The sequence below is a fragment of the Lytechinus pictus genome, chromosome 19 (genome assembly GCF_037042905.1).
Source record: "Lytechinus pictus isolate F3 Inbred chromosome 19, Lp3.0, whole genome shotgun sequence".
NCBI lineage: Eukaryota > Metazoa > Echinodermata > Echinoidea > Temnopleuroida > Toxopneustidae > Lytechinus > Lytechinus pictus.
Window position 1 is genome coordinate 11,273,322 of NC_087263.1, and position 18,201 is coordinate 11,291,522.

Here is an 18,201-nt window from a genome sequence, read left to right on the forward strand (position 1 = left end):
TAAAATAAAAAATTTAATTAATACTATGGCAAAACAAAGAAAAAAGTCTTAAGAATTGTCTGGTCGAGGTTGTAATATCATTTTATGCTAGATTATTTGAAATACCGTTACAGAATTATTAGTTACAAGATAATCACCAGTTTACTTACAGCGATTGAATTTGATCTGATATTGATTACAATTATTGTACTTGTTTACTTTGAATGGAATTATATGTGTATGTGAACAAATTAGTTTGACAGTGTATGTATGATTTGGTGGAAACTTTTTTTAATGAAAAATAATCAAACTGTAAATTTTAAGGTGCATTAGAATTAGAGAGTCAAAAGGGGCCTAAGCTTTCGATCCTAGCAGAATCTTCGTCGGAGGCAAAATGACAAACATATTAAGTGGAACAAACATAATATAGACCATAGACATGCAACAGCAACACTAGAAACAAGGAGACAAAAAGGGCATTAGAGAGTTGTGATGACCAATCAGGTTGGAGAAGGGGATGCATTAGAATTGATAGATTAAGGATGTTGACCGCTTCCCATCCCAGCTGCGATCCAAAAGCCAATAGTTCAGTGCTCAGTAAAACAATTATAATACTGTGTAGAATAGATTTCTTCAAATCTAAAAATTTGCACTCTGTTTAAATCTTGACCTACGGTCTGATTACGATTGTTCGTTTGCCATTCACTTACGTGAATTTGTTGAACTGTTGATGGGAAAATGCATTCATTCTTTTTTAAGCAATACTACTTTACAGATAAAGCCATCAATCAAACTGATTACAAAAATTACCAAAACAATTAATTAGTCAGTTTTTTTTTGTAAAATGAAGTGTTAAGGCGACCGCACACCTTACGACTGGTCTGCGACCCGATTTTGGAACATATCGAATTTTTCTCATTTTCTGAAGATGTGAATGGAACATATCATTTTATTTGAGGTTAAAATTAATTGAAATAATAATATTATAACCATTTTGAAAGATTACAAGCCCTTATTTCGGAGTAAAGTCCAATTGGTTTCAAATCGTAGCCAATCGTACGACTGCTATGACGTCATTACGACTAGAAATTAAATTCGCTTTTATTCTAAGAAGGATGATAGCATAGTCACAAATTTGATCATAGGTATTCGTACGATGATTTAGAACATTACCCAGTAAGATATTCCAAGTCTCAATATTAGCATCAAATTCTACAACATTTATTCTAAAATCGGGTCGGAGACCAGTCGTCAGGTGTTCGGTCGCCTTTAGATCAGCAAATTATGAATGAGAGGGGTTCAAGAACGAGTGGTCCTCTTTTCTCCCCAAAATTCTGATTTCATATTTCATAGCTCCACAATTGCATTTAATGTATAGTATTTTTTTTTTTATTCAAAGAAGCATTTATTTTCTTCCATTTTCACAAAATACAATTTCACTATATATAAAAAAAAAATATTTTTTCCTGAAGTGGTATGAATACGTATTTGTTAACAGAAAAAGGCATAAGTCCCTAGCAGCGAAAACTTGTCATGCTTGTCAGGGACATGTCTGTATTAAAGGAAGAAGGACTCGTTAAGGACAAGGATAGAGAGAAGAAAGAGAAGGGAAAGATAGTATACTTACATTAATATATGTATATGCCATTGATTTGCACATCTTATCAAATATTAAATGTGATAAAACATTGTGTTTGTACTTTCAATTGAGTAACCACTCAGGTTAATCTTTTTCAGTAAATCGAAGGTCAAGACTCCAGAAAAAAAAGTGTTGATTTGAATCAATAGAGGAAAATCAAACAAGCATTATTCTGGGAATTTCATCAAAATTGGTTGCAAATAGAGAAAGTTGAAACATTTTAAATTTTCACAAAACGGTTATAGGCAAAACTTAGTAACGTTCAAAGAGAGAGAGAGAGAGAGAGAGTCCATGATGTCCATCTTTCAGAATTTCTTATTTTTATTGTTTGAATTATTCAAAATAATCAATTTTTACAGATTTTGCAATAATGACCAACTTAACTTAATCATAAAGTGATAAAACAACGGTAATTCCACATGTTCAGTGAGAAGTTTGTCTCACAGGCCAATGAAGAAAAAAAATAGTATATTTCTTACAATAAACAAAATACTGAATTGGTGACGTCATCATTCCCCTTATCTGCATAGCAACCAGAATGCGCATACAATAATTGTTTTGTGAAATTAAGCGAAAAATGTCAAAACTTTCTTATTCTTATTTTATATCCGATTTTGAAAAAAAAATCATTGCTAAGCTCATTGGATATTTTTTTAATGCTGTAAAACTCAACTTGTCTACTAATTGATATGAACGAATGATCCAGTGCCTGTGAAATGCACATTAGAGCTCGTGAAAAAAGCCAGTGTTCCTTCACATTTATCCTGAGTGTAAGTGCCCATAAGACGTGTAATACACACATTGAAAATAAAGGGGTAACATTAATAAAGGTAGGTACAGAGGCAGAGAGGGAGAGGGAGAGAGAGAGAGGGGGTGGGGCAGGGTGGGTGTGGGGCAAGATATATTCGAGTGCAGTGGACTTGGAGGAGGGGATAGCGAGCGATATAGCATTGACGTTCTCGCACCGATGTGTGGACCTGCGCATGCTCGTTAGAGCACTCAATAATTCCATTTCGTGTGACGTCACTGATATATGCATATATATTTCCCTTCAACGACATGGGATATTCACATTTCCAAATCTCAGTGGAACAATTTTGTTTGCAGATATCAAGTTACCAGCTGTCATCTACATGCATCTTTGAGCGAGAAATCTAAGTTATTGCCAGAAAAGGTGTATTTTACCCTATATCAACCTTCAGAGGAAAGGAATCTTGCATGGTTTTCAGAACCCGTTTTTTCAGATTTCGATTTGGAACATTTTTACTTTTAAAAGTATGGCTGCTATCATCCAACACCAACCATCAATATCTATTTGTTCATCTTTACCACAAATGACATCCGACATTAACGGGAATAAGATTACAAACACTTCTTCAACGTGTAAAACGAGATCCCAAACGAATTCGAACCTCCAGAAACTGAAGCGCAAGAGCGGCTCCCGAAACGCAAACTCTTCAGAATCCGCATCATCTGGCGGTGCTGGCGGAGAGAAAGGTGGAAGCGTTGCCAAGGCATCGGCCGTGCGGTCGGCGCCGAAAGAGAAGGAACCCCATCTCGTACAGCGGAGGAATGCCAGGGAAAGGCGTCGCGTTCAGCTCGTCAACGACGGCTTCATTCGACTTCGACGAAAAATTCCGACCGAACCCAGGAACAAGAAACTCTCAAAAGTCAAGACGCTTCGATCAGCCATCAATTACATACTCCATCTTCAACAGATGATAACGGAGTCGGACACACAGCAGCAGAGGATGATTGAGTATAGTGGCCCGCATCATCCCCACCATGGTCACCATCAAGCGGGGGGCTACGGCTTAGGTATGGGTGGACTTATCGCTGGCCATCCAGGGCCTCATCCTCAAATGCCCCCTCAACCATCAAGTGGAGCCTACGAGTGGGACCATTATGCAGAAAATCAACCCATGGTAAGAAAATGCATAACATCTCAATTTATATTTTCACGAGTTGTAATTCAGCTGTATGTGGCGTTTTGCAAGCCTGAGTACAAATCCCCCACCCCAAGCTTCATTGAAGACCCGTGGGGCCCGCTACAACAAAATTTGTTATAAGAACCAATGCAAAGGTTATTAAAAAGGTTTATGATCACCCACTTAACTTTAATGATTTCAGTAGCTTTAAACTGTCATGGAATATATAATAACATGAACAACTTTAATGAATCAGGTCACTGATTTTGTCTCCAAGCCCCCTCCTCTTCATTTAAGGCCCTGATCTTAATGCCGGTGTCCTTCTCTAAAATGGCCATACCTTCCAGACTTTACCTTTTTTTCTTTATTTTGATTATATTTTTTCCTTTAAATCTAAATCATTGGTAACATAAATGTGTCCTTTTAACTTTCAATAAGGACGTCTTTTCTGTAATTTAATGATCTATTTGATATTACTAAAAAAAAAAAAAGGCCTATGAAACGGACGCGAGGTAAAAATCCATAAAATATCTTTATTCTGTGACCATTCTACATGCTCTAATTTTTCAATATAAAGGAAATATAGAAAAACAAAAACAAGCCCTGGGAAATAAATATATGTCCTCGTAGAGAGAGAAGAACTAAATTTATGTCCTCGTATAAAGAGAAAAACTAAATTTATGTCCTCGTAGAGAGAGAAGAGAATGATAAAGAAAAAAGAGAGGAAGGAGGAGAAGAAGAAAAAGAACAACAACAACAAGAAGGAGAAGAAAGAAGAAGAAGAAGAAGAGGAAGAAAAATAATGAGAAGGAAAGGAAGAAGGTGAAAGGATAAACCAACTGTTTATGTACCAAAAGTTATTATGACAAAGTAAAACAAATAGTAAAATAGACGAAGTGAAATTATACATACAAACTTGAAATAAGAATGAATAAGAACTAGATCAAGTGCAGTGTATAGCAAATGGCAATAAGACTGATTTGAAAGTAGATAAGGGGCCGGTATATATATATATATTTTTTTTTTTTACAGGTTCACACCTGGTTACCAATAATGCATATAGCATTTCCATTTATTTGAAAGCAAGATAAAAGAGCATTGTAGATTAAATGCCTTGCTCACGAACATAGCTGCCGCAGCCGGGGATCGAACCCCACACCTAGTTACCGATAACGCATATAGCATTTCAATTTTATTTGAAAGCAAGATAAAAGAGCATTGTAGATTAAATGCCTCGAACTAGGATCGAACCCCGGACTTTTTCATGTATAGCCAGGCGCCTTAGACCACTCGGCCACGGAACCTCCACGGTATATCAATGGATTACGATAGATGCACATCAAGCCCAATCTGCGATTGCTTTTAAATGATGTATTTACATGATTTAGATCAATCGCAACTTGCGTTTGAATTTGCAGGTGAAGTGACATTTACTCCGATCTTAATATATCAGGCATGTCAGAGGACATGAGATTAGACTTGGGATTTAATAAAGGTTTTGGTTCAGAATAATGTAAAGATAAACATTATGGCTTATTTATTGTTGGAGGTTAGGCTTTATGTTTGGTTTAATTTGCAGATTTTACAGTTGTCGCCGGAGCAAAATGGAGCCTGATTTGAATCTATCGCAACTCTTGTTGTAAGATAGATTTAAAGTTGGTTTAACCCATGAGTCTTTAGACTATCTATAAAGAAGACCTACTTCTTATAGGTAAAGTGAATAGTAAACCTTTTCCTCATTGTCCTTCTTTTATACCAAGATCGTTTCACCTCTTCTGTTCCTATTGAGTTTGTATTGAAAAAAATCGCAACAAAATTCACATTTTGATCATTAAAGGGGAATCCAACCCAAATAAAAACTTGTTTTTATAAGAAAAAGAAAAATCAGACAAGTTGATAGGTGAAAGTTTGAACAATATCGGACAAACAACAAGAAAGTTATGATTTTTTTTAAGTTGTAAATTTTGGTAATTACTATACTCATGGAGACTTCAAATTGGCCGCATATGGGATGTCATAGTGATGTAAGGCAATGACTACTCTTCCATGTACTCCAAAACATATTATGGCTAAAATGTCATTTTTCCCAATAGTTTATTTCAAATTATATATTTTTTCATGAGGACATAAAACAATATACTACCTGGGTTATTTAGATTACTGCCCCAGGGGAATGGGTTCTTAGGAGAAAACCACAAATCCCTGATAATAAAGTACATGGCCTATGGGAAAGTTGTCCTTTCCCCTTGTCATAATTTACTTACCCAGTTGCCAATTTGAAATCTACATACTATTAGTGATCTCAATTTTAAAGCAGCTATAACTTTCTTTTGCTTGTCCGATTTCTTTCAAACTTTCACTATTATGTTTGGTTTATTTTTCTCCTTCCCAACACAAAATTTTATGGCCAAAGCTGGATTCCCCTTTAACAAAACCTCTGTCAAATATGACACTGCTATACAATTCTTAAGCACTCCGTAACTAACCCCGATATCATACTGATTCTCTAACAAAGTAATTCAGCAAAATCTAATGCCTTTTCATGGGATATAAATGTCATATGCGTTGTGCACCGGAGAAAAAAAATATGCTTGTTTCTCGCTTCACCAGCAATAAATCTATGCCCCCCCCCCTCCAGTAAAAAAGAATATGGAATTTAACAATTCAATGACATAGTTATAAAACAGATTCAAATCATTCAATATTTCAGATTTGATTTCAACAACAAACAAACGAAATAGTAGTTCTGCAGTAGATATACACTTCTTTCTCTAAAAAAGACTGTTTGAGTGTAGTAATAGGGTGGCTTTTGGGGGTATTAACTATGCAAGAGATCTAGCGATGGTGCAGGTGCATCTTCCCCGGTACCCCCCTTCGTTAGAAAGGGACTGCGAGGGCAGAACGGAAACTTCGGCAGGTGAAAAGCGCGCGCATTTTCTACCCTCTTCGATAAAGTTCTACCAAAGATAGACACATGGATCTCGCTCCAAGAGAGTTCGAATAAATCCCCACTCTGTTATTTTCTTTCCATTCCCTGGCCGATCGATAAATCATAATGATGACTTGCTGGGGGTTGATTAATCCAGCTTCTATTTTCTTTTGTTTTCCTTTTTTTTTGCATTCCCTTCTCCTGAAATCCTCTTTCATGACCATGATTTTATGTCGCCTGTGTTATGTACGTTGCATGCTCCGATATGAACAATCACAAAAACAGTAATACGCTTTTCAGTGATGTTAGCGTTAACACTTGTTTTTATAACATAGGTAGGCTTGCTAATTGCAATAGCCACGACGGCAAAGAAGACTACTATTAATATTTCCGCTACCATTTATAATAACAATATTCCACCATACTTGAAAATGCAGTAAACAACAATAATATGTTTGATTTGTTTTGTTTGTTTTCATAATAAAAGACTGCGCAAATTTCAAAATATGGGTACCGTCTTCGGAAAGAAGCAGCCCTGATAGCTCACCTATACAAGACAGTGGATAATTGTATAGTTTACTGCAAGGTGCTTACATTAGCTCAATAATGATCAATCTAAAAAGGAAAAAAAAAAAAAAAGGATGTTAAAGGTTGGAGAAGTGCCAAGGAGTAATAGCGTTGTCCACACTTTTAAATTTTGTTTCACTGATTTTCCCCTTTACTAAAAAAGAAAAAAAAGATAAATTACTCCTACTTAGAATATCTTTGCTATTCCGTAAAATTGTTCAAACTTAGGCTTTTTGGAGAATGCATTTCCAGATTTTTCTTTATTTTATTCTATGTATTTTTAAGGGGGCTGCGTAGAGATTCTAATTTTCTTGGAAGGCAGGATTGATCACACTCAAAGTACATGACTCTTAAGAATCTATTAAGAATTGGGAAATTTTATGGTGAAATAAAATTTCATTAAGCTAAGTCCTTCAATCAAAAATCAGCTAAATTCTTCGCTCAATGTTAATAAAGAGTAAATCTGGGAAATATAATTATTCACAAATACCGATCAGACAATGAATTCACGGATTGGAAAGTGTGGCTTTTGACACTTCTGTATTGTCGTATCAGTTTTCTTCCTTTCTGGGTTTGGTATCTGCTATATTTGTTTTTCCGCGCCCCCTTACAAAAGGTCGCGAGGATTATGAATGCACATCAGCTTTTTGAAATAAACTCAATACGCATACCGCCGAGCGCGAGTAAGCCCGTTTGTAATTCACACCCCACCACTCAAAACCAATGCCCTATTCAAATTATTATTTCTACAAATTTACACCATCGCACAATTTCCATGATAAAAACAACGATTACAAAACGGGAGAAAAACGATATGACGATCGTGGTTCGCAAACAGGACACTGAGCTGCTTTTCACTATTTCCATCACTGCAATTTTCAGCCCCGGGTCTATTCAAAACATGCACAAATGTGACCCTGTGACGATTCTAATGCAGTACCACCAACCGCGGAACACCGCGATGTGATCCCAATGCGAAGCGACTCTTTCTAGTTGTCTCTCGTTATTTATTTCCTTTCACTCCCCCACTTTTTCTATTATTTTTGTTGCTATTCACGTATAAATTCAGCCAGTGAGATTTTTCGCCTGCTTGCGTTGTTAACTTAGATAGCAGTGCCCTTTTACACAGGCACACGTGTGCTCGTCAAGCCATCCCGACGGGGGTGACGAGCGGGCGCGTGCCACACGCAAAATGAAAAGAATCGACGTCCCTTTCTATCATAATCACATTTTATCATTCTTCTTACAAATTTGGGGGAATTTTGCTGAGTTTTCTCTATTTTTAAGGGAATGAATTAATACCTAGCTTCTTGTAGTTTCATAACTTCTTTAAGACTCTAGTTTTAATTCTACTTCGGCATAAATTCAAGGTAGTTTTTTGTTTCTTTGTCTGACGATTACACTGTGTGAGATGGGTTTTAATGTAAAAAAATGTGTGCAATAATTTTTCGTCATTAGACGAATGATAAATAAATAGACAAATAATAAATCAATTAATGAAATAACCTTGTAAGTAAATTAAAATTAAATGAATTAATAAATGGATAACAAGAAATAAATTCAGTCAAATAGATGTCTCCTTTCTTTCTTTATTTTATTTTCCTTTTCTTCCCTTCTACTTCCTTTTTCGTCTTCTTATTCTTATTCTTTTTTTTTGCATTTGCGTTGTGTAATTTGGATACTTGGAATTTAATTATGATTAAATTTGATTTGTGGAGATCGTAAATGGCATGTGTTTGTTATCCTTATTCTGTATTATGCGTACCATGTGACAAAGATTAATGTTTTCTAGCCTTCGAGATTCTCTTCTCTTTTTACTTTTTTCTTTGGGTTTTCTTTTTTTCTTCTTCATCTCCTTCTCCTCCTCCTATCTTTCTTATTCTCCTCCGACTTCTTTTTCTTCCTCTTCCTCTTCTTTTCCTTCTTCTTTCTCTTTTTTCGCCTCTTCCTACTCCTCCTCCTCCTTCTTCTCTTTCTTCTGCTTATTTGTCTCCTTCGTTTTCTCTCAGTGTTCTTTCACTTTCTTCTTCTTGTCGTCCCCTCCTCTTCCTCCTTCATCACCATCGTCATCTCCCTCTTTTCCTTCTTTGCCGTATTCTCTATTCCAAATTTGGATAGTTCTCTTGTTCTATATTCTTTTTCATATTCACTAATCGATGTTAGCATGAAATCATGAAATTACTTTAACCGATTCTTTATTTCCCCTTCACCTTGTTTGTTCGTTGCGTAAATGCTTTACGATATGATACATATATTTTTGTTATTTTCTGCCCACTCTCTTTTAATTGAAAAAAACTAGATTAGTAAGGAGTCTGTCAAAATATAATTTTTTCAGGTTTATATATTATTCTGGATATATCAAGATAATACTGAAGCTCTGGAAATGTTGTTTTATTAATTTTCGGCAAGCTGTCCTTTGATAGCGTTATAGTGCCATTATTTGGTTTGATTGTGACGAAATATCCTCTCACCTTCATTCAGAAAGCCTGCAAAAATATTACGCCTGCCTTGGGGTGATGAAAAGATTTCGATTGAGATCGTTTATACGCCGCAAATAGAGAAATGAATTAAAATAATTCATTGTTTTTTCCACAAAATTTTTGGTGCGAACTTCCATGCCACGCGGTCCTTGACACCGCTGCCAGGGCTACGGCGGGGATGTCGATAGTTGGCCCGCTCGCTGTTCTTGGCGATATCAGCGGGTGGCCGTAGCGCGGAGAATGCATGCGGATGCGGCAGTATTCACGGAGGATTTTCACAGCAGCTCGAAGAGGAAATCAGGGCATTTTATTTGATTATTCAGACACTCTTTAACGTGCCTTCGTCTTGCACACGTATAAACTGCTTTCACATTTATATAGGCCAATTTACAAAGAGTAGAATAGTAGTGTCGAGTAATGGGGGAAAAGCGGTAAAGTTGTAATAATTTTGGAAGGCACCGAAAGTGATGTACGCTTTTGGGCGTTTTATTAAGTCATCCCCCTACCATACTTTGGAAGGAGTTTTCTAAAAGCATTTTTAGAAAATGCATAATTAGTTTCATTTTAATTGCTTCCTTATATGACGATCAGGTACAAGAACGCCGAGGTATTATTTTATATCCCCCTTGGAATGAAACAAACTGATTTACAACAAATAAAGTTACAATCTATTGGAAATGGATGTGTGTCATTTTTTTTCATTAGATTAGATTACTTTCAGTGTCACTTAACTTTGGCGGTACCATAACAAAAATCACAAGAATCAAAGCAATATGCGAAATCCACAGAAAGCATTAATTTCACTTGAAAAAAGGGCCTTTGTCGTGTAGGTGAATTGGCCGAAACGTAACCAAGAAGTTGATTTTGCAGGATCTTACAGAAATTTTGCAACACCAGTCATTATTGTACATAAAATTTATCTGACTTTGCACACCGATAAGGTCCTAACATGCCTTAAGTAAAGATTAACAGCACAGGTGAGCCTACCTGAGCACATGTCCCGTTATCCAATTGAAGAAAAAAAAGAATACTTGTGCTTCTTCTCTAATTATCAATATTTCCACATTCTTCTTCTACCTCTTCTTCTTCTTCTTCTTCCTCATGTCTTGTTTGTAAGAATGGTTATGTTATGGAAATGTTAATGTGAGCAATAATAACTTTTTTACCCTTTTCACAATATTAAGAATTTCTGATTTTGATATATTCGTTCGTATGTTAATATTATTTATTGAACAAGTCATCTTTTCATTTACACTCTTAAAATAGTTGTGCAAAAAATGACAAATTCTTAACCAACCCTGGGCAACATACTGCCCACACAACTATTGGTTAAATCTGCCCAAATTGGGTAAAAAAATAATAATTGGTTAATAAATTTGCTCAATTGGATAACAATTGCCTAGAATATATATATATATACATATTACCAACATACATTACCCAACACAGTGGACAGTATGTTGCCATCATTTTAAGTGTGTATTAATCGCACAATTTCATTTTATTTGTTCATTTATATTTTTTCATTTGATTCAAAATATCTATTCTAATCTAATTTCATTGTATTTCATAATTATTTTTTCTTATTATTTCTAATTTAATAATTATGATTCATTTATTTGTTTTTTTTCCTGTTTGATTAATTAATCAATTTATTTGTATATATGATTATGTAGAGAAACGGGGGAGCATATGATAGATAGACATTCCATTGAAAAAAAAAGGTTGTCATCAGAGGGACATGATTGTGTATATATACATGGACACACCCTCTCTCTCTCTCACACACACACACACATGAACATACATATAATCCACATATAATTAGTGTAAAACACCAATTATATATACATATATATATATATATAGAGAGAGAGAGAGAGAGAGTGTGTGTGAGAGATGAAGGGTAAGAAAAAAATATGGCTGATACCAAAGAAGCTAAAGGGAGTCAAATTAGTAAAATATGAAAATGGATTCATGGGTGACAATAAAAATATTCCTTTTTTTTCTATAAGAGTGAACCCCTTTAATGTTAATGAATATTTAAAATCGATCGTGGAGCCGGGGGCCTTCTACACGACGCGGTCTTGCGGAAATGATTTTTCGTTTCCCAATCACCTGTCTCGACTTCCAACTCGACAACCCGGTGTGAGTATTAAAGTTGTATCCTATCTGTGACTTTCACTGACAAAGTTGCCCTGAGCCAATCAGATGCAATGATTTCAGTAGCTTATAACAAATAGTGAAAATCAGGGACTGTAAGCTTCACAAAACCATCCCCTGAACTATACGTGGCGATTTCAGTTTCACTAATTTCCTCTTTGAATCCAGTAGCTTTTGTAACGTTTGGGCACACCTATTGATGTACTATGATCAGTGTTTTTTTATGAAACAATTTCTGCCATGCAATTATGCACAATAAAACCAATTATGTTGAAGGATGAGAAAATAAGTATTACTAGTATTCCTAAAAATGACTCCATGTGTTTTTATGAATTTGATTGCAATTTCATGTTCGTTATATTTCTCTTTTTTCCTTTTCTCTTCTCCCCATCGAAATTATAAATACTTGTGCAACACAATTGATACTTGTATTTACCAAAGAAGTCAACCTTTATCTCTGAACGTTTGATATAAGTTTTGAAATATATATAAATATAAATATATACATGTATATATATATATATATTATACTATATATATATGAAGAGCTCACTTGCAAAAGGGGTTAGGTCCATTTTTCATCAAATTTGATTTGATTTATACCTTCTAATTCTTACGCATATTCCGATTGATATTGTACTTTAAATTTGACTATGTATTGTTACTTTGATTTTGTTGTGCTTTGTGAACGGAAAATGAATAAAATCTAAATCTATGTCTCAATGTATAGATTTTAGGAGCTCTATGAGATTATGCCAAAGAAAAGGTGAAATTCCTATTAAAAAGTGAGCTAAATGGCAAAGAAAATATTTTTTTTTTTTCAAAAGGGGTTAGGTCCATTTCAGTTTAGTTGCAAAAGGGGTTAGGTCCACACAATTTTTTTGGAAAAGAATATCTTAACAAATATGAAGACATGTAGATTTCTCTTATACCCAATTTTATCTTCTCATGGTAAGGTATCATGAAAATTCAGTTTCGCATAAGAATATTGCAATATGGGAGAATTAAAACAAATATTTTCTTGGAGTGGACCTAACCCATTTTGCAACCAAACACTTCTGAACAACTCATTTGTCAAAAGGGGTTAGGTCCATTTTTCATAAATTTTATTGTTTTCTGTCTCTAAACCTCTAAATTTTTAGTCACTCTGATGATACCAAAAACAATTAGAAATTCAAATGAAAACGTGAATGAAAGTGGCAAAGAAAAATCGCTTTTTTAATCAAAAGAGATTGGATTCATTTCAGTTAACTTGCAAAAGGGGTTAGGTACACAATGATAATTTTTTTAAAAATATATAGAAAAAAATTTAAGACAGGTAGATTTCTTTTATACCCAATTTTATGTTCACCTGATAGGGTAGTACATCATGACAATTTAGTTTCTCATAAGAATATTGCAATAAGTGAGAATAAAAAAACATGGTCTTTCTCGGAATGGTCCAAAGTGGACCTAACCCCTTTTGCAAATAAACTCTTCATATATATATATATATATGTTTATATAGTAGAATAATAGGATGGAGCGAGTTGCTTGGATTTTATTTGTACAGACTGTTCATCAGCAACATGAGGCTCCTGTACACATGCAGTTTAAGATGTTGGGGCCACACTCCCTTTCCGTTTCCAATCCGACTGCCCCCCCCCCCCCCTCGGAATCGAAGTAAATTCAAAATTCACTAACACGTTATCTAATATGTTGTAAGAATAAGAAATATGCTGTTGCATATTCAAACCAAGTAGGACCCCCAAGAGGTGAAGACCGGGGATTATGTAAATTTAGAATTTCATAACTTTCTCATTCTACATCCCATTTTGATGAAACTTTCAGTGTTTATGTTTGTTTATTTTTTCTCCATAGATTCAAATCAATAGCTTCATATCATCTGCATATCCGTCCTGTCAATAGATTAATTAACTCTCGAAACGAAACGGCGCCTTAAAGGATAAGTCCACTCCAACAAAAAGTTGATTTTAATAAAAAGAGAAGAATCCGACAAGCCTAACACTGAAAATTTCATCAAAATCGGATGTCAAATAAAAAAGTTATGACATTTTAAAGTTTTGCTTAATTTCACAAAACAGTCATATGCACATCCTGGTGGGTATGCAAATGAGGAGACCGACGGCGTCATCCACTCACTATTTCTTATATGAAATAGAGAATATTCTATTTTTCTCCTTATCGTCAAGTGAAACAATTTTGAATTCTTCTCTTAACAAGTGGAATGAGCATTGTTTAATACTATATGATTCAGTCAATTTGGTCCTTATATTCAAATCTATAAAAAATGAAATATTGTATAATTCAAACAATAAAAAACAAAATAAATAGTGAGTTAGGGACATCATCGACTGTCTCACTTGAGTTGTGCATATTACTGTTTTGTAAAAGAAATTAAGCATAACTTTAAGATGTCATAACTTTCTTATTTTACATCCGGTTTTGATTTCAGCGTTTTGCTAGTTTGATTTATTTGATTTATTCAAATCAACATTTTCTGCGGTGGACTTGACCTTTAAGTTTGTCTACACTCGATCGGCACACGAACTTTTCTGTGTTTTTTTTTGTCCACATGCAGGAATATTCGTATTCGCTAAATATATTGTTCGATCCTTTTTGTTACCTCAATGCCAGGCATTAAGCACAAATTATAAACTGTGGTATCGTTTTTATTCAGTTTTTGTTATTATTGTATGGAACCAGAACTCCATAGTTTTGGATGGAGATGCAGAAACTAGCATATTGCTACATTTCCGGCATGAATACTAATATTTCCTGATTTGATATTCATAAGGATCGTGACGCCACTGAACCATACAAACAGGAAATAAAATAGATAACCAAACCTTTTCTAATTTTCCCTTTATACATTTTATCATGACCATAGCTCGCGCTCAAACTCCAGTGCGCATACCGCCTGTTGGTTTATAGAATCTGTGCATTTCAATTGTTGCAAAGGCAAAGGCAGCCAAATCAAATAATAAACGGTCACGGTCCACGTCGACATCTTAGAGGGATAAAGATTCCCAGATACAATTCATAGTTAAAACCGACTGATTTCGCGACCACTGATGTTTCAAGAGCAATTGTGAAGACAACTGCTTATTTCCTGTCGCCGACCCCTTCTCAACAGAGATCATCCACGAAAAATGTTAAAACATAAAGCACGATTAGCGGCAAGCTGCTTAAGAACAATCGTTATCGTGGCGCTTAGATCATGTAGATTTGCCAGAAAATTAAACACGTGTTTGTCAGTTCGCGTGCGCGCGCGTGCCGTGAAGTCGGAATGAATAAATCATGAGATTATTCTTTTAAACATGCAGTCCTTTGCTGGAAGTTGTGTATATTTAGCAGGTTTATGAGGCTAATTACACGTCCTTTTAGCACCCATGACCTTGATCTTCTTCCCATTGGTATGAAATTATTGTTCATTTGTTATGGGTTCTTTCAATAACGATTGTTTAAGATTTGGCTCATAAGTTTGACGCCTGACACTTTCGAAGGCCTGTAATCATGATAACATTCATGCTGAAGCAAAGAATCATTATTCCTTTCATTAAACTCTTCAAAATTCTACTCAATTTTCAATTAGAAATATAAAGTTTATTGTAAGCAGTAATCAGTGATAGAAATTCGTCAGTGGAAGGAAAAGAATGTATCAATTTTATCGATAATCTTCTATTCTTTTTTATTCATTCTTAACATGCCCCCATCACACATCGATTTGATAAAAGCGCATTTTAGCTAGCATTTTAAGACTTAAGATACATTATAATAAGTGCCCATGTCTGAGAATCTAAGATAAGGTTTATATGAACGTTCGAACGATTACTTTATAAAAGGGTTGAGGGACTGGAGAGGTGCAAAATAGAACTCTAGAATCCGGGGTTGTGGCAAAACCTGCCTAAAAAGGATTGCATTTCTTGGAAAGAATCTGAAGGAGTATCATGAAATAATATCGCAACCCTCTCTCTTTGATAATCCATTTTCCCCCAAATACAGTGTAGTTCAAAACTATCCCCTTGCTTCCGCCCCGAGCAGACTATCTACATGAAAAACTTCATATTTCATGTTTTCATTATTCTTTTATTTTCTCTAATCAATTTGTTTATATTTCATCTGAAACTGATATTTATAATGTCTAAATTAGGGCAGTTGCAGCAATTTTATAGAGAAATGCCTACATCTATTTTGTTTACATTACCCCTAATTCATGTAATTTTGAAGTATACAAAGCTGAAAAGAGTGATCACACTTAGATCGCTAAAGCAGGTATATACAGGGTATTATAGCTTGTAACTCCATGTTTATTTTTCAGTACTCAATTTCTACTACTATAACTAGCATCACCTATGTTCTTAGTATACACAAAAGCACAATCATATTGGGTTCTGTCCAAACTCATCTTAAGATATTCAACTATATCTTCAAACTGATCCGATTCTCCCGAGATTTTTTGTTATGTCGATCCGTCTCTTTCATCTTCTACGTTCTTCAAAAATCATTTATTTGGTGTTTGAGATTCTGATAACATTCGAGGCTGTCCTGAAAACAGACCATTTAAACAATCGACTTATATAAGAGAGTTATTAACTTTCGCACCCCCTCCCCCTCTCTCCTTGGAGTTAACATCTTCTTGTCCCAAACTGTAATATGTCAATCACTACGATCTCCAAATTATGTTGTACCATTTGAAAAGATTTTCGGCTGCGACGTGATTTTGAGCCCATCAAATTAAGTGTTCCATTTAGTCATAACCATTGGTCTTCCTGTCCATGTTATGTCAGGCCACAATAATAATTAACGCGTCGGACTGTAGACGCGCTGAGCTCCACGCATGAAAGACTCAGGGGCAAGTCTTGGGTGAATTAACTTCAGCAAAAGAGCACGACCTTTCCTGCTTAATATTCATCGGTTTTGCCCCCAGGGTATTTCTGTCATAGCCATGCTAAACTTGACTGATATGTACCGATTATCACTCAGCCCTATCCGGGCAACACGGGCCGTACAATGCGTAAAAATAACAAAAATGATTGCGGAAGCCGAAAGGGGGAAGGGGAATACTAGTTCGCGCGAGTAGTTCTTATTGTGCACCAGCCGCCTGGCTCCCCGATCCCCTCTTCTCACCCGGTAGCCATCGTACCGAGCGCCGCTGGTTTACTGGCGTTCTGCAGAAGCGTTCGAAGAAAAAAGAAAAGAGAAAAGTATACCGGTGATTGGTTTATGGACTGTTTTCATCAGACAAAAGAGGGAACATTTGCCCCTGGCAAAAACTTGATTCGATCCTCTTATATGACAGCAAACGAAATTCGATTCAGATGTCATGATGTTTGTCTCCTATTACGACAAATTTTGACAAGTGTAATTTAATCATATCGGTTTCGAGTTACAATTGGTCTGATTGATTTCACGTAATTCTTGTAATAAAGTGAGATGATCGCCCAGATGACATTTTGACAATCGAAGTTAAGTGGTTGAAAGAACTTTACAATAATCCCCATTGTATAAACCTACAATCCCTATACAATGTGATTACTCAGGCGATGCCTGTAATGTTTTGAACAGAAATTACTAAAATATATTGATGAATATAATATTTTAAAGTGTTCTTTGGAAAAGTGCATTTGAATAAACCTTTGTATTACAAGAATACTCCATTTGTCAGTCCATTTTCAGTTCTATACATCCACAATAGTAAAATATGTAAGTCTTAAAACTGATTCATATGAAGCATCTCAATTGTAAACTAAATGTATGGACCCCCGTCTGTTTCAGAGATAGTGAAAAGAATATAAATTCCCTAGATATCATGTATAAAGAATGGCGCCTTCATTAGGGCGCCATTGTTTCAAAATGTACATACGCGTCAAAGGCACGAAATTATACCGTGTGAGTAAAAAAAAAAAAAAAAAAGAAACCTCAAAATCCATATTTTAAGGAAAAATATGTCATGAGCACATAATTATTACATATGGCTGGAAAAGGATCTTCTCCCAAATAATTTGATACCATATTTATGTGATATGTGTTAACATTTGGATAATCACTAGGTATTCTTTGCAGTGGTGACTGGCGCCAAAGTAAGGCATGACTGCAATGAATGAATCCAGATGCTAATGATGTCACAATATACATGAGTTAATAAACAGTTGCAGATCCTGTTTCGATTGAATTAACTTGAGAATTTATACTAAACAGTGTTTTTAAACAATTATAATGTAAATTATTTGAAAAAGTGTTTTGAAATGGATGTTAATGCAAACGTTGTACGATATTGACATGATTGACATCTGAATTTATTCATTAGAGTTCACTGCAAGGAATACCTCTTGATCAACCACCGTTTACAAATTCCACATAAACATGGTATCAAATTATTTTGGAGAACATACTCTTCCAGGCCATATATGATAATTATGTGTTCGCGACATAATATTTGCTTAAATTGGAGATTATGTGGGTCGTCAAGTTTTATTTGAATCACACGGTAGTGTGGTTTCAGAATATTTCCTC

The 18,201-nt window shown here is 35.1% G+C and overlaps 1 protein-coding gene across 1 annotated transcript; it reads left to right on the forward strand.

The window, feature by feature from the left end:
* The first annotated feature begins 2,718 nt into the window (after positions 1–2,718).
* LOC129282745 (basic helix-loop-helix transcription factor scleraxis-like) lies at positions 2,719–4,349 on the forward strand. The gene is made up of 2 exons (XM_054918609.2): positions 2,719–3,543; positions 4,239–4,349. Exons 1-2 carry the CDS (start codon positions 2,896–2,898, stop codon positions 4,347–4,349), a joined length of 759 nt encoding a protein of 252 aa, XP_054774584.2. The 5' UTR covers positions 2,719–2,895.
* Positions 4,350–18,201: the final 13,852 nt, after the last annotated feature.

Coding starts and splice junctions, on each gene's coding strand:
- LOC129282745 (XM_054918609.2), top strand. CDS start 2,896: ATGGCTGCTATCATCCAACACCAACCATCAATATCTATTTGTTCATCT. Junction 3,544..4,238: donor ATGCAGAAAATCAACCCATG/GTAAGAAAATGC, acceptor ATGTCCTCGTAG/AGAGAGAAGAGAATGATAAA.